Source organism: Guillardia theta, assembly GCF_000315625.1.
Source record: "Guillardia theta CCMP2712 unplaced genomic scaffold GUITHscaffold_23, whole genome shotgun sequence".
In the NCBI taxonomy this organism is placed as follows: domain Eukaryota; class Cryptophyceae; order Pyrenomonadales; family Geminigeraceae; genus Guillardia; species Guillardia theta.
The window spans coordinates 92205-113540 of record NW_005434651.1 but is presented as its reverse complement, the minus strand read 5'-3'; the positions used below and the strand labels follow the sequence as shown (position 1 = coordinate 113540).

Below are 21336 nucleotides of genomic sequence, written 5' to 3'. Positions count from 1 at the left end.
AACCCAAAAGCAATTCGGTCCACATGCGGCAACTGCATCTTCCTATCCGACGAATATCAGAAGGGAAACGAATATCAGAAGGGAAACGAAAGTTGTTCAAACACAGATCATGTCTGCGCTCTGGAACTTGCAACATCAACAAAGATACATCTCTAATCTCCTTGATCATCATGGTATGTTCTAAGTTATCATCGCATGATTGCGTCTTGTCTCATCATTGCAGTATCGCATCCTCAACAAGACTGTGACTCATCTTCACTTCACCTGCCATCTCAGCCAGTTCAAAGTTCCTCCACAGACATGAGGAGGGCAGGCGTACACAATGAGGGGACGAGAGCTGAAGGATGAGAGAGGTTTGAAGCCCGGGACCTCTCCGGGTGTTAGCTGGGGTGGTGAGGTCGACAGCAGCAAGACCACCGGATTCATCTCCTCGCATCCTTCTGTGGGCGGCCAGCTGCTGTGCGATTCGACTCGGTGCTGCCCTGACGCTTGCACATGCTGGCGATGACACAAGGAGAAAGGTCAGGGAGGAGGAGAATCTAGTACGAGTGGATGATCAGCACCTGATGGAGGCGCAAGGCAGCCTCGTAGCTAACATCCGCAAAGTTGTCTTGGCGTACCGATGCTTCTACCACTGATACAGAGATCTGATGGAAACTGAGGCACTCTCCCTGTAGGAAGATGGCAGCAACGAGAGCTTGTCAGGTTGCACAAGGAAACACTTTGATGTGCCTGCCTGCAATGAGTAAAGGTTGGCTCGCACAGTATGATTCCCCATGGCCAACGGAACTCCCGATCCGTACCTGCTCAGTCAAGATTTCAGTGGAGCAGAGCAGATGAAAAGAGAGGAGAAGAAAGGTGGGAAGAAAGACTGAATAGTAATCAAGCTCACCGGCTGTGAAGCCTCAACTCAGGAGGGAGATGCTCTCCGGTCTCTGCGACCATCGGTAGCGGCGTGTCCACCACTCCTCCATCGATCTCGATCTGGACTTATGTCAACCAACGTTCATGGGGAGGCGAAGGATGCGACCTCGACGAAGCCGTCAGCCATGTCAAAGTAGAGAACCTCCCACGTGATGTACAGCACGCTGGGAACAACCTCGCCATGGACCGGCTCCAATACCAGCACCTGTGCCCCTTCCCCCTCATCCTTCCTCCAGGTCACTACATGACCTTCCTCCTTCCCGCGGCCATGACGGCAGGATCTCATCGGGGTCTGACTCTGATGCTCCTCCTCTATCGGGTCGCCTCCTCCCACCATCGCCACCAGCACCAGCAACCCCATGACTCCCCGCCATGCCGTCGCCATCCCGACGCCTTCCCGACTGGGCCCTCATCCCCTCTCTTGACTTCCAGAGAGACGCATCGGACTCCGCATCCAAGGAAATGCGGGAGCGACTAGCTTGGAAGGGAAGGAGGAGGGAAAGATGAAGCACAAGAGAGGACGAACAGACAGATAGACTGACTGAAAGATGCTGAAGATACTCAAGGTGGCTCGTTTGATAGCAGCAGGACAAGAGCAAAGGTAGGATTGAGGTAGAGATTGATACTAGAAATTGGAGGCTGATTCGTCGGAAGACACGGAGCTAAACTCTCATCTTGAAGTCTTTGTGATGTTCTTGTGCTTGTCTCATGGTTCTCACTCCAGAACCTCGAGCTTGCATGAGTGTCGCCCGTGAAGAGATGGATGCCGATGCCTATCACACCATCGCTGTGATCCAGGGAGCCCTTGGTGCGAAAGTATCTTGTTCCTTGGGGTTCTCATGACATCTGTCGCAAGATGATCTAAAGCGCTTCATGTTCCTCAACACCTCAGTCAGGCTGCCGCAGAGCATCTCGCAGGTTTGCTGTCCGATACGCGTCCTCGTGTCCTCACGGCACGACAGAAAGCTTCACAGCTGAGCGATGGAGTCAAAGAGTTCCTCTCCTCCTTCCCCTCTGAGGTAGGAGGGAGGCTGACCTCTGCTCCAGCTGCTCATCTTCCTGCCAGGATCCTGCTGGTGGGGAAGACAAGGAGAGGAAAGACATCAAGTGCTCTCAGCTCGTCACCACCAACCCAGGACTCGAGCGCATAGCAGGTCCCGAGCTCCGCTCCAGCTGACTCTTTCCAGCTGACTCTCGAGCTAGCAAGTGAGGTCAGGAGCATCTGCCACGTGGGAGCCGTCCATCCCAGCTGCTTCGGATGCCCCGGGTGACACCGAGCTGTTGGAGTTGATTGAGATCCTTGACAGTAGAGGTGTTCAGATACCTCGGCCTCACAGACGTGAAAGATGCCGAGAAGCTGCAAGAGCTGAGAAGTGCCCACGACGTCCTCAAGTTCCACGGCTACTTCTTGCTCCCTGAAGCTGGTGCTCCATGATCTAATCTACCCTTCCACCAGCGATGCCCATCTCAGCATCGTCATCATCACCATCATCATTACCTTCATCATCATCACCTTCATCATCAACTTCATCATCACCTTCATCATCATCACCTTCATCATCACCACCACCACCACCACCACCACCACCACCACCACCACCACCACCACCACCACCACCACCACCATCATCATCATCATCATCATCATGCTCCTCCGCTTGAAACTCAAACTCGGCATTTACTGCAACTTGGTTCTGATTGTTTGTCATGGTAGGAAGAGGCCAAGAGCTGATCCAGGCGATCTGCAAAGGAGTGCAAGGCAAGACCATCTTCGCTTCTCCTCCATCCTCATTCTTGTTGTCTCAACCCCACAGACTTGTTTCCTCAGCTGGACTCGGTGATGGGATCAGCTGAGAGCTTCCGAGTCCGGTCAGGTGGGGCCATTCCTTCTCCTCCTTCCCATCCCTAACAGGTCAGCTCGTTTCAGAGAGGGTGGGAAGCATGCGAATGGTGGGGAACAAGGTACCGGAAACATCCTAGTGTGGAGGAGGGAGTTGAGATATTAAGAAGCAGGATACAAAAGCCCTCGGGGAAGATCGTTCAGCGAAGAAAGCTCGAACAGAAAAGACACATTCAGAGATCGCGACAGATGCTGCCGAGGAGATAATTTCAGCAGCCATGGAGACAAGCAAGTCCGATGAGCATGGATTCCAGAGCAGCCAAGTCAGTACTGAGGAGGGAGAAACGTGAATTGAATCTGATCGACCTCAGGTTGAACGAGAGGTCGGTTCCGTTCTGCATGAGAAATACAAGGAAAGTACGAGTTTGCTTGACGGACAAAGCGCAAAAAGAGAGGGAGCGAGGGTGCGAGGGAGGAGCATGATTTGTGATGAGTTTGTTCGTACAGGTACGAGCAGACATGAAAAAATTCGAGGTAAAGAAGAATCGACGACTTTGCTCTAATCTTGTTTGAGACTTGCCGATGACTTCAGGTCTGCATTCGTGTGGACATCGTCATGGACAAGGTTGGTCTTGTTCAGTCGTGTTCACCTCCCTCTCACTCTCCCCTCAGGTGCTCGTGTGCTCGATGCCCAACAAAGATCAGGTGAGCTTCCTTACAGTCTCCCTGTGCCTTCCCTACTAGCCCCCATCTCCTCCTTTCATCCATCTCCTCCCTTTTCTTCTCCTTGCCTCGATCTCTCTTGCTGCTGTCCTCACTCATACGGAGTCTAGCTTTCGAGGAGACACAAACTGGCGTTCGTGGTCAGCAGCAGCCCTCACAGTCTTCACTCCCTCACCCTCTTGGCAGCGAAGCGTCACATTGAAGCCGAACGTGGCGTACTGCATGATCCGAATGTCAGGTTCCTCCCAACCGCTTGCTCTGCCTCCCACCCCTTGACGCACAGGCAGGGCTCAAGGATGGCGGCTCGTTGCTGGATCCGTTCTGCGGAGGAGGGACGATACCGATGGAGGCGGCATGCATCTTCGGGTGAGCTGCTTCCTTGTGTGGTCGATCCCTCCTGCTCAGTTGCAGCCGCGCCCCCAGGGACAAGGCAGGCAGGCTGTGTGGATGTGACAGATCCAAGACTGGTGAGGGTCTGACTGAGAGGTCGAGAGTGAAAGCATGCAGTTGTGGAGGGAGCGAAAGCGAATGCCAAGGCGTCGATGATCGAACATCTCGTCGAGTTCACGGTCTTTTTTTTCATTCCCTTCTTTTCTCGTCTCCTTCCTCACTTCACTCCCTTGCCTCTGGTTCAAGCTCTCTCCTTTCCCCTGATCCGCTTGCAGGAGCTCAATGCTCGCGTCCTCGATCGATCGTTCAGCTCCAACTCCTTCGACGTGATCGTGACAAACCCGCCATGGGGGGTGACGCGTCAGAGGAATCGGAGAGCAAAAGCTCTGAGCTCGTGGGCAGGTCCGAGTGGGCAAGGATGCTGATCTGGAGAGGATCTACAAAGGATTTCTGTTCTCCTCCGCCAAGATCCTGCGGGTGAGGGTCGAGGGTTTACATAGCTGAATGATGAAGGTACTTCAGGTGGGAGGACGGTTGGTTTTCCTTGTGCAGAGGTGTGAGATGGTGAGGGATTTCCTGGTCTTCAATCAAACCTGAGAGATCCTTTCTGAAAGGTCCTTGAGCTGGTGAGGAAGTTGGGATTGTTCCGGGTAATCTGCTATCGGCATGATTGCAAACCACTGACATCACGGAAGATCTTGTCCATGTGTGCGGTCAAGACTGGCGATCTAGTTCCGACCATCTTCGTCTTGGAGGTTTACGCAGTTGTCTTTGTCCGTAAGGACACTGACCCTCTGCCAGAACTTGGGTAAGGATGAGGAGAAGGAAGTTTTGAAGACTCAGGTAACTTGTCACGAGCAATCAAGTCACCATGTGTTGCTGTTATGTTGCTGATGTTGTCTGCATTCGTTCATTGGTTCGTGTTGCTGATGTTGTCTTCGTTCGTTTGTTCGTTCGTTCGTTCATTGTGTTTCTATTTCAGGTTCGAGCTCTCACTCCTCTCATCCCGGTAAATTCAGTTCTATCACGCAACCCTGCTCATCACTTCTACTCAGAACCCGAAAGCTGGTGGGTCAGCAGCCCCCGAGCAGGCCGAGCAGGACACACCACAAGAGACAGAACCATCGCTATGATCCTTTCTTGCATCTCCTTGCACAGACTAACATCGAGTGTTGAACTAGCAGTTTTTCCTTGCATCCTGCAGCATTAAGATCTCAGCGATGAAACCATGGCATTTGCTGCTCACAAACAATGTTCTCCCCCGTCAAGTTCAGGTCCATGTCAATCGCTGAGTCCGAGTAGCAGCTCGGCAGGCTCGAGTCGCTGTTGTACCCGTCTGCCATCTCGTCAATCTTCTCCCGCCGCGTCTCATCCTCCACCTGAGAAGTTGGAAGTTCGATTGCCGTGCAAGATCTTCTCCATCGCATACCTGGCAGAGGAGATGGAGAGTGAGGAAGAGGAAAAAGAGCAGGAGGAGAGAAAGGAGGAGGAGGAGGAGGAGGAGGAGGAGGAGGAGATCAGCGGCTCACGTCTTGAAGCCTTCAGACAGCCTTGAGTTTCGTCGGATATTTCTCCTTCCCGGAGTTCTCAGCACTCTGCCCGCGCCATCTCGCGAGTGATCCAACTGCTCTCTCGGCACTAGCTGGTTCGTCAAGGTCCGGAGGGGATGCCGGAGGGTCGACGCTCGCTTGCCTCCCATCCTCGCTTGGTTGACAGGCTGCGAGTACCTGCCGGGCTGCTTGAGCGGCAGAGGGCGGGGGGGGAGGGACGAGTCTTCATTTCCGCGCATGCCATAGGTGGACGAGCTGAGCTCCGAGAGGGATCGGATGCTGAGAGCGAGTGAGGAGAGCTGGGAGAGGAGGAGAGAGGAGACCTGCTCACTTCGTCGAGGGAACGAGCAGAATTCAACGGCTGTGAGTCAACTTCTGATGCGAGGAGGACGAGGTCAGAGTGACACCTCCCCATCGTCAACACGCACCTGACGCCTCGCTCGTTGCTCGAGCTGCTGCCGCACCTCCTACTTCCCCTTCCTGCATGGAACGTGGAGTGATGGAGGCTGAAGGAAGCTCCACGTCCCTTGTGGCTGACAACCTTCGACGGCTGTAGGCTGAGCTGAAAGCATCAGCCATACAGCCGTGAAGGAGCAACGTCACCTGGCGGGGGCATGCAGTGGATGATGGACTCTTGGGAGAAGGAACGATACATGTTGTAGGCTCGTGACAGCCTCTTGCTCAAGATCCGGTTGTTTCGCTTCAGCAGCACCGTCATGTCCTTGGCATCTCTGCCTACCAGAGGTGATCGCCCTCCAGGCACCATGTGGTCCCTGCGGCCTCTTCAGGAGCAGCTCGTTCTCAGCTCGTTCGAACACCTCGACAGGCTGATGCCGTCGATGGCGAGGATCTCGTCGCCGACCTGAACATCTTGCAGCTTTGCCGAGCTATGAGGCAGCACCTGGAGGTGGTAGAAATCAGACGTGAAGGGCGGGGACGACTGACCTGACGAACTACTAGGTGAGAGCCCACGGCATCGGCATGAAGAATCAAACCAACTCCAGATTCATTCTCGTGAATGCCTTGCAGCAAAGTCATGTTGACATCACCGTTAACGTGACCAGAAGATTCTTCGACTTCACGTCCACCACAACTACCACCACCACCACAACAACAACAAGAACAACTATTACATCACCATCACCATCACCATCACCATCACCATCACCATCATCATCATCATCATCATCATCATCATCATCATCATACGCTAACACCTGCTCTGTTTCGACTTTCAAAGATATCTCCACGAGCTCCAATGAGCATTCTCCGAGAGCCGCAGCAATCGCTTTCATTCTTGTCCGACGAAAATGTAATTCCCATGACGGATTGGCCGCAGAGATCGAAAGAGACTCTGTGAATCAGGTCGATCAGGTAAAGATTCTTCAGAGATATCAGGCATCGAAGCGAGTTTGTTCTTGATTCTTTACCTTTCTGTCTCTCGCCCACCTTGAGGCAGGTTTATAAGCTGATAGTCAACAACGCTAAAGCTATCTCAATACTCCTGAACCTGTCTCATTTTCTTCCTTTTCCTCTCATCCCTCCCTTTCCTCATACAGGGCACTACTTTCTTCTCCTCAGTCACTGTTCTTTTCATCTCTCTTAGAGTCCCTCCATCCCTCCCCTCCCCTTCGCCTGCCCATCGCTCGCCCGCTCGCAGTGCCGGCATGGCTACTGTCACGGTAGTTTGCCCTCCTCTAGTTCAATTTTTTGAATCTTCCGGTAGCAACAAACTCCGACTCTATACGACCAATCCGTAGTCACCATCCGGAGTGTTTTCAGTACTGATTACTGCGGCCGCGCCGCCGGGCCCGCCGGGCCGGGCGCGGCCGGCCCACTGTCGTCGGACCTGCCTCAGCAGCCGGGCTCGGGCAGTGATCGGACGCGGCCAGAAACCGTCACGCCCGTTGAACGGTTCCTGGAAGTGACTTAAAACTTGAAACTTTCAAACGGAAGTTGCCCAGGCAACACCGGCGGATCGCTCCGCGGCGGCGGTGCAACAGTATAGCCTGATCACAAGGGCCTGTCACAGTGCATGATGATGATCGCGGGGCCGCCGCGCGGCGTTCCCCGGCTACAGTCCTTCTCACGGTCTCCTAGTCAAGCTGCCGGGCATGGCACTGTTTTACGGTGCGCCCACGGTCCCGGGCCCCGTCCTGCGCTAAGTCAAAGTAAATTAAGTTAAGCCCGGCCAAGCCCTGCCTCAGCAACTCTTCATAGCCTTGCCAGCCTCAGCGGCAGAGGTAAAGTTTCTAACCGTGACAGTGAGTTGAACAGGCTGCGGCATCGCATGGCACATCGCCGCCGCATCTTCTGACTCGATGATGCGGCAGTGCATGCCCACCTCATCATGAACTTGAATGCATCGGCAGAACAAAGTTGTTGACAGTTCAAGTTCCAACAAACAGCCTGTGACGGTGGGTTGCCAAGTTGTGGCACCACAATTGAGTTAACTGGAATCTTTAACTAGGATCACCTATGGATTTAACCTAGATCTTAACCCGTTTCTCAAGGTTGACTAAATAAATTGGCGTTATTGGGATGTAACGGTCAAGCATAGGCTTCAACCACCTGTAACGGTGGTTGAAGCGGCGGCGACCCTTCGGGATGGCGGGGGAGAGAGATCATCTCCTGCTTCATCCGCCAGATGAGAAGGTGAGAGAGGCTGGGACGAGGAGAGGACTTGGAAGCAAAACATGCGATCATGGTCTGCGAGCAGACATGGAGACCTAGTTGTGATGCTGTCAGGGTTGGCCACTTGCATGTTTGCTCGGATTCTGTGGCAGGAAGGCTGTGCAGGGCAGATGAGTTGATTTTCATGGTGGATTAGGGCGCCTTTGTCTTTTCACACGTATAGTTTTCTCACAACTAAGTACCTGTCAGAAGATTTCAATTGTTAGATCCTCTTGTGGAAGAAATGAAAGAAAGTAGATAGATTCCCATCACGACAGCAGAAACAGTCGTATTTCATGTATTGTGTTGATTTTTCCGTCCTGGGAGATCTTTCCATATCAAAGTATGGCAATAAGTGCTCTCAGGATCCAGTTCCGGCACATTTTCTCTAGATACTCTGTTTGCAATTTCGCCTTGAAAAGCTGAATCGAGACTTTAACAGAAGCGGGCTGGAAAATACCTTCTGGCCAGTGTTCTTGCTGTTGCGGCAGTCTGTGTCATCGTACTGTTCAATGGCAGAGCTTCATCCCATCAGGTCAGTCGACACTGTTCATAAAGAGTGCAACAACGCGTTGAAAACTTCTGTAGAATCAACGCCTCGCGCTGTTGAGCATGAAGGCCAGGAAGCAGAATCTTGCTGATTTCACTGTGAGCGGAGCCATCGATGTACCTGAACATCCTCCCGGCCTGGGATACATCAAAGTAAGGACACGTTTCGGTCTCATCCTCTTTCTCATTTCAATTTCCCAGACACCCCCGATGGGCAAGGTGCAGGTGGTTGGACGTGACGGAAGTCCCTTGGGTTCCATCAAGTTTAAGACGCTTCCTGCTCCTCCAGGTCCTCCTCCGACTATCATCCGGTGAGGAGACGAATTAGGGGCCTCAGGTTCCTTATCCTTGGTGTCGCAGCTTCGGCGATGTGAGCATGGCTCCCGGAGACTGTCCTATGTGCCCTGTGTTGGATGAGGAAGCCATCAAGAAGCAGAAGGAGGACATCGAGAAGAACAAAGAATATATCAAATCTCTTGAGCACCTTGATGAGGTGATCATGAGCGGGACTGCTGTCTGCAAAGTTCGCTGAATGTCGGTCAGGTCAACCACCGAAGGATTGCGGAGTCTGTCGAGAAGATGAAGAAGCTCAAGGACGTCATGAAAGACAGGGTTTTTGAGATGAAGGAGGCGTTGAAGCGCGAGGATAGTGAGTATTGGAAGTGGGCAAGAGATGTTTGTTTGACTTGAGTTAGGCTATCTGGAGAATAAGATGCTTGAGAAGGAGAACTCGACCGGGCCGGTTGGACCGCAAGGACCCGCTGGTCAGTCAAGGCCAGTTCCTGCAGTTTTACTTACTCTCTGCTCAGGCTGGAACGGAGTTCCTGGACTTCCTGGTCATCCTGGGCAAGACGGTGTGCAGGGTCCCGAGGGCAAACAAGGACCTGAGGGCCCAATCGGCCCGACGGGCGATGCCGGGCCCAAGGGTGTTCCGGGAGAGATGGGACCAGAGGGCCCAGTCGGTCTCAAGGTAGGAGGCTGCTCCTCAGACTTTCAGTCTTGATTCTCTTTGGCCAGGGTCCGAAGGGTCCCACTGGACCTGCTGGAGAGGCTGGAACTCGTGGAACCCCTTCCAAAATGTTGGAGTGCAGCCGCATTGGCGGAATGATGTACCGGGGCGTGTGCTTCAAGTCTATCGAGATCGAGTACTGTCCCTTGTCAGCTGCTCTAATGGCCTGACCCTCTTGCTAGGGACAACAAAGACAAGTTGCCCGAGGATTGCAAAGCTTGGCAGCCACACGAGGAATGGGATGAGCGTGACTGGTGGCGACTGGCCAACATGTTCTCCACGAGCTCGTTGACACATGGGATGGACATCGGGCACTATGGAGGGAGATGCTCCAACTTCGAGGCGGTTACTGCCTTCACTCAGGTGAAGCTGCTTGCTTTCCCCATTATCGTGACGCTCACTTTCTTCGTGTACAGGGCAACTCGGCGACAAGGGTGTGGGTGAACGCGAAGACTTTTACCTTCGATCCTACTGGCAACGGAAGGGTAAGGTGTTGCGGGTCTGATGCTCATTGGTTGACTTGTGCTCCAGTCATGCGATCTCGTGAATGGTGAGAACACAATGGCCCTCTATGCCTGCGCCTTCTAGAATGAATCATTTACCGCAAGGGATTTCATATTGACATAAAACTTCATCTTAGCTCTCTTGTAGCCCTGAACAACCTGGAACTTAATCAGTCACTTGCAACTGTCCTGTGCGAACTAGTGTGTTTCCCACTCATACTCGTGCTATCCCTTTACGAGTTAATCCATTCACTCCATTCACTTGGATGGTAAGCCAGCAGTGGAGATATTATCTCAGCCGATCGTTCAGCAGGAGCAAAAGACATCGCAAACTGTTGGTATGTGTCATCGTCCTTGTGCTCGCTCCCGTTCTCTGCTCATTCCATCGCCATACCATCGTTTCGCCGTATGTTCGGCGCTACCACCATGGTTGAGTGTCCCATCCTGAGTTGGGAGAGTCAAGGAGCAGGCTCGAGGGGTGGGTACAATTTCGGGGAAAGACCGAAATTTATTCTGAAATAGTGAATTTAAACCTAGATTACTTTCATGTTCGGTATGTGGAAACTAGCTGTAGGTATGAGAAGGAGGGGTAGGGGTAGGGGTGACGTTTTTTTGCGAATTTGAATGAAAGCCAAGGAGAAGGCAGAGGAGGATGGAAGAGAGCTGAAGATGTGAAGAAGATAGAGCTGTGAGAAGACGAAGATGAAGAGGAAGAGAAGAGAAGTTGGTAGAAGAACAAGGAAGAAGATGGAAAGGAAGAGAAGAGAAGTTGGTAGAAGAACAAGAAAGAAGATGGAACTTGAAAGAAGACACGAAAGGGGAAAGCAAGGTATGGACGAGAGCGATAGGAAGACTTGAAATTGAAGAAAGCCATCCATGATGGAAGGAAATGAGCTAAGATTAGGATAAAGAGCATGTGGAAACAAGAGGACATAAACAGAGTGGCAGACAGGTAGTAAAGAGACTGAGGGTATGCTTTTGGGAAGTTACGAAGGTGGGAACGGAACATGAGTATCGTAGCGAAAGAGAGATGCAACTTTGTTACTGTTGCGTCAAGATGATACAAGAAGTATCTAGAGTCAGAGACCATGACGAGACAAGACTTCATCTGACTTGCGATGACTCTGACTTTCTTGGCGCACCTCACAGATTTAGCGATGGCTGTTGTCAATGATGATTTGGAGGAATATGCCATGGAGCAATTTCAGAATTCACTTCTACGATCTCTTTCCGAGAATGTTTGTTTCTCAGCCACAGCTTCGCTCCAGTGACTTGATTCCTCTCAGGAGGGCTTCTGGGACGTCACACTTCACCTTGGACGCGAGGGAAGCGGGACGGCGAGCGTCAACTGTCACCGCCACATGCTCGCAGCGCATAGCAGCGTCTTCGCGCAGCTGCTCATGCAAGCTCAATCGCAACAGCTACAGGGCCTAGCTTCTTTGAGTGGAAAGGTATGCTTCTAGGAGTCGTTCCTGACTGCTGACCTCCGTGCAGCAGTCGAATAGAATCTCATTGCGCGTGGAATGTGATCCAGACGCGTTCAGCGACATCCTGACATACATGTACAGGTCAAAGCTCTATATCCTCTTCGACCTTTTCTGATGCTTTCACGCAGCGGGAAGTTGTCCTTGAACCCCGAGCATGCCATTGAGCTTCTGTCAGTCAGCACTTACTACCAGATTGAACCCCTCGTCCGAGCTTACAGCCAGTTTGCGGAGTCGTACCTCAAGGTGAATCAGCGGGTGTTGGTCCGGGCATGCCAGATGACTTGCTCGATCTGAACAGGTGGAGACTGTCAACGTGCTCCTGGCGTCAGCCTTACAGTTCAATCTCTCTGACACTGTGGACAGGCGAGCAATGTGTTCTGACATAGCCCATCTGATTCTGATCTAGATGCGAACACTACATCCTTCGTAACGCAACTCCAGTCATGCTCAACCCGACCTTCGAGGCCGTTCCCGAGCCATACGTGTGCCGCCTGCTGGAGAACGACGAGCTGCAGATTCAGGAGGTGGATGCTTTCAGTGCGGTAGTCAGGTGGGGTAAGGCGAGGTACGGAGACATCGACCCCAACGTCCTGCGGGAGAAGCTCGCCAACATCATGCAGTACGTTCGCTTCCCCATGATGGACAGCAAGGACATGGCTGACAGCGTCGAGCCGCTCAACCTGGTGGACCAGTCGCTGCTCCTCGAGGCGTACAGGTTCAAAGCAACAGGAGGGGACTTGAGGAACACCAGAGGAGACGCGTCTAGAGGAAACCGCAGGTTCATCCCCCGCCGCGCCATCAGCGACCAGGCCCCATATGCCAACTCCAGCTCGAGGTACCCCATGGCTCAAGTTCCCTTCCAGAGCCGCCCAACTCTCTCAGCTCAGCCCACCCCTACCCCCATCAGTCAGCCCCCGTCACAGATGCAGTCGCAGTCACAGATGCAAACGCAGACGCCCATGGTGGGGGTGGGTCTCGGCCTCTCCCTGCACTCCTCCCTTCCCTGCATGCTCGTCACCGAGGTTGCCCCCTGGTGTCAAATCCAGTCCGGCGACCTGCAGAAGATCGAGGTCGGCGACATGCTCAAGAGCATCGACGGCTGGCCGGTCAACCGCTCGGTCGACGCTGTCAAGAAGCACCTGCTGGGCCCTCCCAACACCCTCGTCACCCTCGGCATCCTCCGACGAGGTGTCGACTACGAGGTCGTGGTAGTTCGCGGCTCGTCCGATCGGATGTCGAGCAGGTTTCCTATGCTTTCCCAGGTCGTCAACTTCTGATGTCAGCCCAGGGCGAACTCTGGACGCAACACTCCCTACGACTCCTACAGGTCACCCAACAGCATCGCGGTGAGCGGAGGACGTGGAGGTGGCTGAGCATGACCCTGGCCCCCAGCCCAGCAGGTCGACCATGAATGACACGAGGAAGCAGCTCGAGGTGAGCTGGAAACTTCTCAGCTGGGAGATTGTTTGACGTTGCTCTTACAGGACGCAAAGAATGCGCTGAACGCCTTCAGCCGCCCTAGCAGCATGGCGCCAGGCTCCAACTATCAGGGGGAGAGAGAGAGATTGGACGTAGTGTGAAGGCATGTTGCCATGTCAACAACTAACTTTACTTTTAATACCGTAAGACATCACATAAACATAAATCGTCTCCTCTCCTCTCCCGTTCTTCTGACTAGGTTGTCTTGTATGACAACCGGAGATTCACTGTCATTCCTCGAGGAGAACTTTGAACGAACTTTTTCTGCAGGCTGACTCGTCAGCTGTCTCCCGACAGACTCCCAGCTCGCACCTTAGTTGCTCCATTTCCTCCATAGCTGGAGATTTTCCCTCTACCTTAGTCTGTGCATCGAAGTCACGACCAGTGAGAAGAGCAGGAGGGAAGGCGGGAGGACGGGAAGGGCAGGTAGGGAGAGAGAAGAAGAGGAAGGAGGGCAGGAGAAGGAGAAGGCAAGGGAGCGACCTTTTCATTGAGCTCAAGGACGATTTCAAGAGCATCGCTGACGATGTTGAACAGCTCTTGCCGCAGCTCGGGAACGTCAGCAGAGAGATGCTTGTTGCTGCCCACCTGAAAGACAGTGAGGTCCGGGGAGGAGACTGGGGAAGAGGAGGAGGCAAGTGAGGAAGGCCATGAAGGAGGATGGGAGGGGAGGGGGATGTTATGAGACAAGAGGACTGGAGGAGGGAGGAGACTGACCCGAAGGAGCCAGGGCTTCAGTGAGGAGTCGACGAGGAAGTCGACGGAGAAAAGCTCGAAGTAACCCCTGGAACCAAGAAGAGGAGAGGAGGGGACAAAAGGGATGAAGGGAAAAGCGAGAAGAGGAGAGAGGAGAGGGGGGATAGAGGAGGGGAGGAGAGTGGAGAGAGGAAGGGAGGAAAGAGAACGAAATAGAGGTAAGTCAGAAGAAATATTGATGGTCTTGGTGCAGAGGAGATTTACCTGACCCTGGAAAGATCATTCTTAGCAGCGCAGAAAGTCTCTCGGCAGATTGTCTCCAGCTGCTCCTTCAGCTGGTCATCGAACCAACCGCGTGGGATAGCTCCCTCCTGCGCCAGCGCTTCCTGCATCTTGATCAGCTACTCGGATGGAGAGGGAGGAGGGTGGAGGGAGGAGGGAGGAGGGAGGAAGAGGGCGGAAGGAGGAAGGAGGGGAGTAAGCAGGCGGGATAAGCTCTTGCCTCTGCTTGTTTCCATGTCCTGGCAAAGCTCGCGTCCCCAACTCTGAACCCAAGGAACGGGTCCTGCACCTCCTCCTCCAGCAGATCTCTGCTGTAGCTCTTGAGAGCTGAACAACACAACCTGCGGTTGAAAGGATGAGCAGCAGTAGCTGTCAGTGGTGAAGGTGAGGAGGAGAGGACGGGAGAGGAGGAGGAAGGGGAACACAAGGAGTCTCACCCAGTGTGAAAGAGAATTTTGAACGCCGGGAAAGTCTGAGGGATGAGGACGAAACAGCGGATTGCAAACTGAGGACAAGAGAGTCAGAAAAGCAGGGAAGGGAGGAGTGAGGAGATGGGAGGACCTTGCGATCTTGAAGGAGGAGAGGGTCTGCGATGTGCTTCTGGATCATGGTGTATCCTTTCTTGTCAGGACCGGCACTTCTCTTGAGTAAAGAATCGAGGAGCGCATCTCGATCGCTAGATATGATGGTCTTCTGCGCAAGCAACCAAGAAATGAGTCTGCCATCTTCTCCTCCCCAGCCCCCGCCTTCTCTCCTCTCTCCTCTTCTGCTTGCGAACTTCTCCCTCTTCTTCTCTCCTTCTCCTCTCGTCTTCTACTCTAGAATTCATCCCCATGCGCTCCACATTCCAACCTGCGATCCTCCCGCCGACTTGAGCACCCATGAGTCGTTCTTCTGCCATTCGCAAATAAAATCCCATGAACAGCAAAGGAGGAAGGAGGCGGAAACAAAGCAACGAGGGGCAAGCTGCGAGTGTCTTCCAGAGGACCAAGATCGGATCAGCGCACAAGAGGAGGGGAAGAAGAATTTCTGCTGCTGCTCTCGCTCGCTTTACTTCACCTGCTCTCCCTCCTCCAGGATCTGAATCAGATGCATCCTGTCCGTGGAGAGGGTGACGTCGAAAACCTGAGAGTAGTTCGGCTACGGGGCAGAGAGTGCAGGCAGCTTCCAACCTGAGGAACAAACTTGTCCGAGGTGATGAGAGAGGAGGAGGGAGAGGAGGAGGAGGAGGAAAAGGCTCCTTCCTCCGACTTCTTGTGTTCTCGCATGATTTGTCTGTCTGTTATCAACGGTCACTCATGGAGACTCGTCAAGGGAGTGACCGCTGACCTCTTGACCGGAGTGTCTTGATAAGCTTGTTGAAGTTTGAGAGCGGGAAGCGCGTCGGGATGTGATTCACAATCTTGAGGGAGAGCAACTGACGTCAGCAGCTACGAGCCACAGGAAGCAACCTACACCTGCTCGTTGTTGCGAAACCTCGCCAGGTCGACTTCCACGAGGGTCTCCGTCCACTTGAGGTCGAAGTTCAGGTTCTCCGCGTCCTTCATCGTGATCTAAGGACAACGAGGGCTCAGAGGAGACGAGCAGCTCAGGTCCGAGGTACCTGGTGCCATCCCTTGCTCGCCAGCGCCTCCACCACCGTCCGGTACTTCATCGGGTCAGAGACGAAAAATCTCCTGCCTGCTCTGCTGCTCAACCCGCTTCCCTCCTCCGCTTGTTCATCCAGCTCGTCCTCGGCCATCTCATCCTCCTCCTCCTCGGCATGGAAGATGCTGCGGCTGCCCGGCACCCACTGCTGCTTCCGCTTCCACTTCCTGTCGGGGTTGAACGACTTGCACACTCCGGTCAGCCAGGTGTCGATGGAGCAGAAGTGCCATCTCGTCAACGACCATGACTTGGCTGCGAACTCGTAGCTGTCAAACTCCTGAACGACTCCTGAGTTCCAACGGGCTCCGCATACGGACTTGCCCTCCGTACCACCTCCGAGGAAGACTTCGACGTGGACGATGTTACCTGGCTGCGGCTTCATGCCAGGCTTGACGTACTCGCCCTCAGCAAAGACTAGATCTCCCGGCTTCATCTCCTGCCATGTCTCGTACCGCACCGGCAGCGTGTCAAACTGATAAGCCTGATTCCAGGGCCCGGGCGAGAACCCGAGCTCGTTCTTCATGTCGCGCAGAACCTGCCGGACGAGGCCGCAGCAGTCAAGGAACTTCTTGGAGTTGTAGAGCTCAGAGTCAGGCTGATGATACTTCTTGGCGTAAGGGACACCATAGTACGACTTGCATCTATCAATGAACATCTGTCGTAGCTCCTGCATTTTCGCAGGATCTTGTCGCTCCTCCTGCTTCTTCTTGGAGTTGATTGCCTCCTGCCTCTGTGACTTCATCTTGTTCAACCTGAAGTTACGAAATCTGTCCTGGAGGGAGGAAGATCCACTGGCGTTGAAGTCGACGGCGATGATCTCTCCTTTGATCGGCTTCAGTTTCCCATCACCATCGCGGCTCCAACCAGCCGGCACCTACAGGTAGTCATTCTGTCAGCGGAACACGTCAGATGAGGCTTGCTCTATGAATTCACCTCCTCTTGTGCCTCCTGGCCATCATCCTGCATTTTCATGCCTGTCCCTTGCTGTTGAGTTGAACCCTCGAGCGGCATGGCTTCCTGTGTTTGATCTGCCTGCGCTTGTTGATCTTGATCCGAAGGACCTGAGACCTGATTTGGGACATCCTGCTTCTCCCATTTCTCTCCATCTTCTCTTCCTTCATCTCCGTGTTCTCCTCCTCCCCCTCCTCCTCCTCCCTGACCTCCGTTACAGTCGGCTCTGCCCTGCATAGGCGGCACTTTTGAAACTAATTTTGAAATTTCAAATTTGTCCACAAAAATTTGACCCTTGAAACTTTCAAACATTCTTAACTTTCAATGTTCAAGTTCAAAGTTCCAAGGTTTGGTCGAAAGTTGCGGAGGCTGCCATGGCGAGCAGGCGCAAGTCCTGAATCCTCTGCTCCTGCTCCTGCTCCTGCTCCTGCTCCTGCTCCTGCTCCTGCTCCTGCTCCTGCTCCTGCTCCTGCTCCTGCTCCTGCTCCTGCTCCTGCTCCTGCTCCTGCTCCTGCTCCTGCTCCTGCTCCTGCTCCTGCTCCTGCTCCTGCTCCTGCTCCTGCTCCTGCTCCTGCTCCTGCTCCTGCTCCTGCTCCTGCTCCTGCTCCTCCTTCCTTCACGCTGATATTGTTGCTGGTCGTCGCATCACGCCAGCGCCCTAGTCATGATTGTTCGATCCTCCTTGCTGTGCTTCTACTAGGAGCTTCCGACGTTGCGAAGGACTCCCATGCGAACATGAAGGTTCCAGGAAACATGAAAGCCGCTCCCTCTCGCTTCCTCTTCGTCGCTCTGCTCCTCTTTGTCCCGCCTTATCCTTCAGCACCCTCAGCTCTCACTCAAACGAGCAACCAGGATACACCTGCTGCTATCTTGAGATCCCTCTTGCGGTGCAGACTGAGAGGAGGAGGAAGCCGTAAACGAGGAGGCAAACCTCCGAGGCCCTCGCCGAAAATTCAGTCGACCGGGGGAAAGGACAAGAAGAGGTTCTCAGAATTTCAAAAAGGCTCGCCGTGGAAGGAAGCAGCAGCTGAGAAGTCAGAGATGATCATGAAGATGGATGAAGAAGCTGTAAAGATCTTGAAGAGATGGAAGAGCCAGGAGAGGAGGGAGAGGGAGGAGAAAAAACTGACCATTCGAGCAAAGAAGGACCCCAAATTCGCGGAAGAGGTGAAGGAATGGAGCTGAGAAACAGCGGGAAATGAAAGTCATTTGACAGATTAAAGAGCTACACCAGCAGATACTGGAGAGAAACTACTCCAAGTTCAACCTCTTGACCTCATACGGTATCGATACATGCCAAGACTGGAGTGAAAGTTGCTCCATCTGAACCAACACCAGGACGGTTCATGAACAAGAAGCAAAGGCTGGAGGAGAAGCAGAAAGACGACTCTCGGGTAAAAGAGAGCGCTTGTTTCTTGTCCTGGAGCTGAAGCTTTGTTTAGCTGCTCTCCAACTTCATCTCAAACGAGCTCCGCAAGAGAATACGCGTGAGGAGCTGAAAAGTTTTCGCTGCGCAAGCTGACGAAGTCTCTCAGCCCGATGGGAGTGTTGATTACAATCAGGAAGTTCTAGAAGAAGGCAATGATTTGGAATGTTGATGTGATGCCTCTGAATCTGTGTAGCCGTGAAGCAGTTTTGGTTGCAAACCAACCGAACAAGATTGTTGAGTGAGCGGTGAGTGTGCATATCGTCATGTCGTGACGGCAAGTCAGACCAGGAGGAGTGGAAGGAGCTGAAGCAGGATGAGAAGAAAGTGGTGGTGAGAGAAGGTGATTGAGCCATCGAAGATCATCGTGATCGGTCGCTCATGAGAATGTGCAGGTCTGAAGAATCTCCGCAAAGATCTGAGGAGGGAAAGCCTGAACCAAACGAGATTTCTGAGGGAGGAGGAGGAAAGGTTGGACACGATTCCACGTGCCGAATCGTCTAGACTGAGCAATTATCAGAGATCTGCCTGTGGGTATCAAGTTTGGCCCCGAAAGAAAGGAAATTATCTCATGATGATGACCATGCCTTACAAGTGAAGTTCTTGTTGTTTGCAACAGCAATTCGCCATGAAATATGCTCCCAAGGACCTGGTTGAGAGGATTCTTGCGCAGAACGAAGAGTGGGACGCGACTTGTCCATTCGAAAATGTGAATGTAACGCAAGATTGCGACCGGTGCCGCTCACTCAAGGTAAGGTGTTGCTCTAGATATTTCGTTGTCAATGCTTCCTTCCTTTCAGCTGGAGAAATGTTACTGTACAAACATTTTCAACAACAACATCTCCTTGAACGTTACCATCGGGAATCAAACAATCTGCATCAATGAGCACGAGATCGATGAGGAGGAAGTGGATGAAGAGGATGTCAAGAGACCTGAGTTCCATTACATCTTCGATTTCGAGACGTAGCATTACTTTTTGAGTCGATGCTGATCGTTTCCTTGACATCTTAATGTCAGGGGATGTTTGACGGTCCTTGATAATCCCCTGACACCGGAGATTCAAAAGTACCCCTCCTCCCCTACCCTCCCCTCCCCTCTCCTCTGATTTCCACTCTTCCACACAATCTTCCCATCTTTCCCTGCTCCTTTGGACCCAACTTATCTTTGTCTTTGGATTTCTTTTGAACCAGCATACGATCTGATCGCTAGGAGTTGACGTTTCTGCACAGACAACTCAATGCCAGCGGTGACATGCCTCTGCTACATCCGGACAAGAGGTCACTTGACCCATGGATGAATGTATTCTGATGCAGATGATGTTTCGTAAGATGCAGATGATGTTTCGTAAGAATGTGTTGAGGGTGATGAAAAGAAAATGTGATGTTTCTATGATGCACCAGCCTCCCTTGCTTGCTTTTCCTGTCTGATTCGATGTGCCTACAGTTGGCCTTGGGTACGAAGCGCTTCAATCCAGAATCCCAAAGAGGAGAAAGACAAGGAGAAGGAGACATTTGTCTTTAATGAATCGATCGGCGTGAGCAGAATGAGCTCAGGACTTGCGAGCAAACGCAAGAAAGAGACTAGCAGGACCATGAAGGAGCAAGGAGAGGGGGGGGGGGGGAGATCGAGGAATGCGAGCGGTACTCTAATCCCTCTCGCTTCTTTGAGAAGCACGAGTCTGAAGGTATCAGGTGAGAATTTGCTGTGGAGGCTAAAGAGAAAACACTTGGCGATAACTCTTGTTCTCAAGGCTCTACCTACACTCTGCCAAGAGGCTCACAACGTAGCAAGGGCAAGCTATCTCACCCTGACCTGATGGAATGGGACAAGGTACCACCATCGCAGGATGATGAAAGGATTCGCGGGGTGGGAAGGAACATCACTCTGATGGGAGAAGGATTCGCAGAGGAGACGAGAGTCACGATTCCGGTTGTGCTTCAGAAGTATGGTTCCGGTGAGGTCAGAAATATCTCCTTCCACGTCCGGCGAGCAGAGCAGAAGCGCGTAAAGATGAAGTTCGAGGTGAGAAACTCTGAACTTGAGCAGCTCCGTTGACTGCGATCTCCAGCACGAGATTTTGTTCCCAGGGTTCGAAGATAACGAGGAGGAGATTAGAAAGGAGGAGAAGTTAGCCGAGGAAGTGCGAGAGCTGCAAGAGCAGCATGAGAAAGGGGAGAAGCAGGAGCACAAGGGGCACACGGGGCAGGAGGAGCAGGAGGAGCAGGAGGAGCAGGAGGAACTGAAGGGGCGGAGGAGGCGCAAAGAAGAGGAGAAGCGTAAGGAGGCAAAGGGGCTGAAGGTGCACAAGGGGTACAAGCGGGAGGAGAAGGTGGAGGAGAAGCACGAGGGGGGTAAGCGATACCAGTGGAAGGAGAAGATCGTCGACGACGACGACGACGAGGGGGAGGAGGAGGAGGGAGCAAGGGGGGAGGACGAGGAGGACGGGATGATCCAAACGCTAGAAGATTTATCAAGTTTATGGGCTGATGCCAAAAGAATCGCAACCGTTGGGATTGTTGGGGGTGAATGGAAGTTTGACAACTGTTTCATATTGGCGTGTGGGCCAGTGACAGCCGTACGTTCCAGTTCTTCAGCGCTGGTGATGCTTTATGATGATGACGATGATGCCTGAAGCTTGTTGGTTGTGATCATTGAATGTAAGCTGGTTGATAGTGATGATTGACCGTTTGGTGTTGATAATGCAACTGGTTTCATGACATTCTTCAGGTCACTCTACATCGGTGCGACTTGGGAGGAGAAGGAAACGAGAGCAGAGCTTACACTGCTGTGACCACCATCCACCGGTGACGTCGTCACACGAGAAGAGTCGAAATGACTTCCTCTTGACAGAAGTCGGATGATCATCGAGTACTGTAAAGTTCAGTTCACCAGCCACTGTCCGTTCCTTGCTCATGGAAGGTCCGAATAGGAGGAGGAGGAGGAGGAGGAGGAGGAGGAGGAGAAGGGAAGGGGGGGGGGCGGGGGGGCTGCGCAGGTCACTGAGGAAGGTGCAGGTCGAGGCTCGCGCTGGATCATCTACACGTATCGGAGGTAGGAATGAGTCGAGAGAGAATAAAAGAGATGAGAGGAGCAGATGAGAGAAAGTAGTAACCAGTGAGGAGAGGAGAGAAGGGAACAAGGATAGAAGAGAATTGAGAGAGGAAGAAGGAAGGGGAGGTCAGGGAAGGGAAGGGAAGGTAAGGTAA

The 21336-nt window shown here is 52.9% G+C and overlaps 7 protein-coding genes across 7 annotated transcripts; 4 read left to right on the top strand and 3 right to left on the bottom strand.

Annotated features, from left to right (window-relative positions):
* Nucleotides 1-1006: 1006 nt before the first annotated feature.
* Nucleotides 1007-1309, bottom strand: GUITHDRAFT_106068 (hypothetical protein; the record flags this gene model as incomplete). Its single annotated transcript, XM_005834905.1, has 1 exon — nt 1007-1309. The coding sequence occupies one exon, from the start codon at nt 1307-1309 to the stop codon at nt 1007-1009; it is 303 nt and encodes a 100-aa protein (XP_005834962.1).
* Nucleotides 1310-1662: 353 nt separating this feature from the next.
* Nucleotides 1663-5010, top strand: GUITHDRAFT_106067 (hypothetical protein; the record flags this gene model as incomplete). Its single annotated transcript, XM_005834904.1, has 26 exons — nt 1663-1732; nt 1781-1842; nt 1887-1943; nt 1991-2078; nt 2128-2191; nt 2245-2348; nt 2739-2798; nt 2837-2886; nt 2938-3087; nt 3136-3228; nt 3272-3298; nt 3357-3389; nt 3437-3469; nt 3598-3627; nt 3674-3725; nt 3775-3853; nt 3899-3954; nt 3995-4056; nt 4153-4230; nt 4280-4354; nt 4400-4441; nt 4492-4527; nt 4573-4632; nt 4679-4720; nt 4860-4886; nt 4933-5010. The coding sequence occupies 26 exons, from the start codon at nt 1663-1665 to the stop codon at nt 5008-5010; spliced, it is 1608 nt and encodes a 535-aa protein (XP_005834961.1).
* An 81-nt stretch (nt 5011-5091) lies between these two features.
* GUITHDRAFT_136947 (hypothetical protein) lies at nt 5092-6465 on the bottom strand (the record flags this gene model as incomplete). The annotated part of the gene is made up of 7 exons (XM_005834903.1): nt 5092-5213; nt 5257-5306; nt 5407-5706; nt 5856-5907; nt 6031-6200; nt 6246-6328; nt 6373-6465. The coding sequence occupies 7 exons, from the start codon at nt 6463-6465 to the stop codon at nt 5092-5094; spliced, it is 870 nt and encodes a 289-aa protein (XP_005834960.1).
* A 1569-nt stretch (nt 6466-8034) lies between these two features.
* On the top strand, nt 8035-10302 carry GUITHDRAFT_162502 (hypothetical protein; the record flags this gene model as incomplete). Its single annotated transcript, XM_005834902.1, has 12 exons — nt 8035-8082; nt 8543-8635; nt 8689-8802; nt 8851-8960; nt 9010-9142; nt 9193-9298; nt 9345-9413; nt 9459-9619; nt 9667-9794; nt 9841-10021; nt 10075-10143; nt 10190-10302. 12 exons carry the CDS (start codon nt 8035-8037, stop codon nt 10244-10246), a joined length of 1269 nt encoding a protein of 422 aa, XP_005834959.1. The 3' UTR covers nt 10247-10302.
* A 977-nt stretch (nt 10303-11279) lies between these two features.
* On the top strand, nt 11280-13228 carry GUITHDRAFT_136945 (hypothetical protein; the record flags this gene model as incomplete). The annotated part of the gene is made up of 9 exons (XM_005834901.1): nt 11280-11399; nt 11448-11612; nt 11656-11729; nt 11777-11891; nt 11947-12020; nt 12055-12891; nt 12937-12994; nt 13041-13082; nt 13133-13228. The coding sequence occupies 9 exons, from the start codon at nt 11280-11282 to the stop codon at nt 13226-13228; spliced, it is 1581 nt and encodes a 526-aa protein (XP_005834958.1).
* Nucleotides 13229-13265: 37 nt separating this feature from the next.
* GUITHDRAFT_162501 (hypothetical protein) lies at nt 13266-16763 on the bottom strand (the record flags this gene model as incomplete). Its single annotated transcript, XM_005834900.1, has 14 exons — nt 13266-13489; nt 13611-13715; nt 13845-13911; nt 14088-14209; nt 14326-14446; nt 14543-14610; nt 14667-14747; nt 14958-14999; nt 15165-15230; nt 15278-15384; nt 15435-15522; nt 15563-15658; nt 15709-16626; nt 16686-16763. The coding sequence occupies 14 exons, from the start codon at nt 16761-16763 to the stop codon at nt 13358-13360; spliced, it is 2091 nt and encodes a 696-aa protein (XP_005834957.1). The 3' UTR covers nt 13266-13357.
* A 675-nt stretch (nt 16764-17438) lies between these two features.
* GUITHDRAFT_136943 (hypothetical protein) lies at nt 17439-21059 on the top strand (the record flags this gene model as incomplete). The annotated part of the gene is made up of 15 exons (XM_005834899.1): nt 17439-17870; nt 17920-17986; nt 18042-18097; nt 18146-18190; nt 18337-18377; nt 18525-18600; nt 18749-18880; nt 18930-19093; nt 19148-19195; nt 19360-19407; nt 19574-19821; nt 19881-20152; nt 20199-20729; nt 20858-20934; nt 20981-21059. The coding sequence occupies 15 exons, from the start codon at nt 17439-17441 to the stop codon at nt 21057-21059; spliced, it is 2316 nt and encodes a 771-aa protein (XP_005834956.1).
* Between the last annotated feature and the right edge of the window lie 277 nt (nt 21060-21336).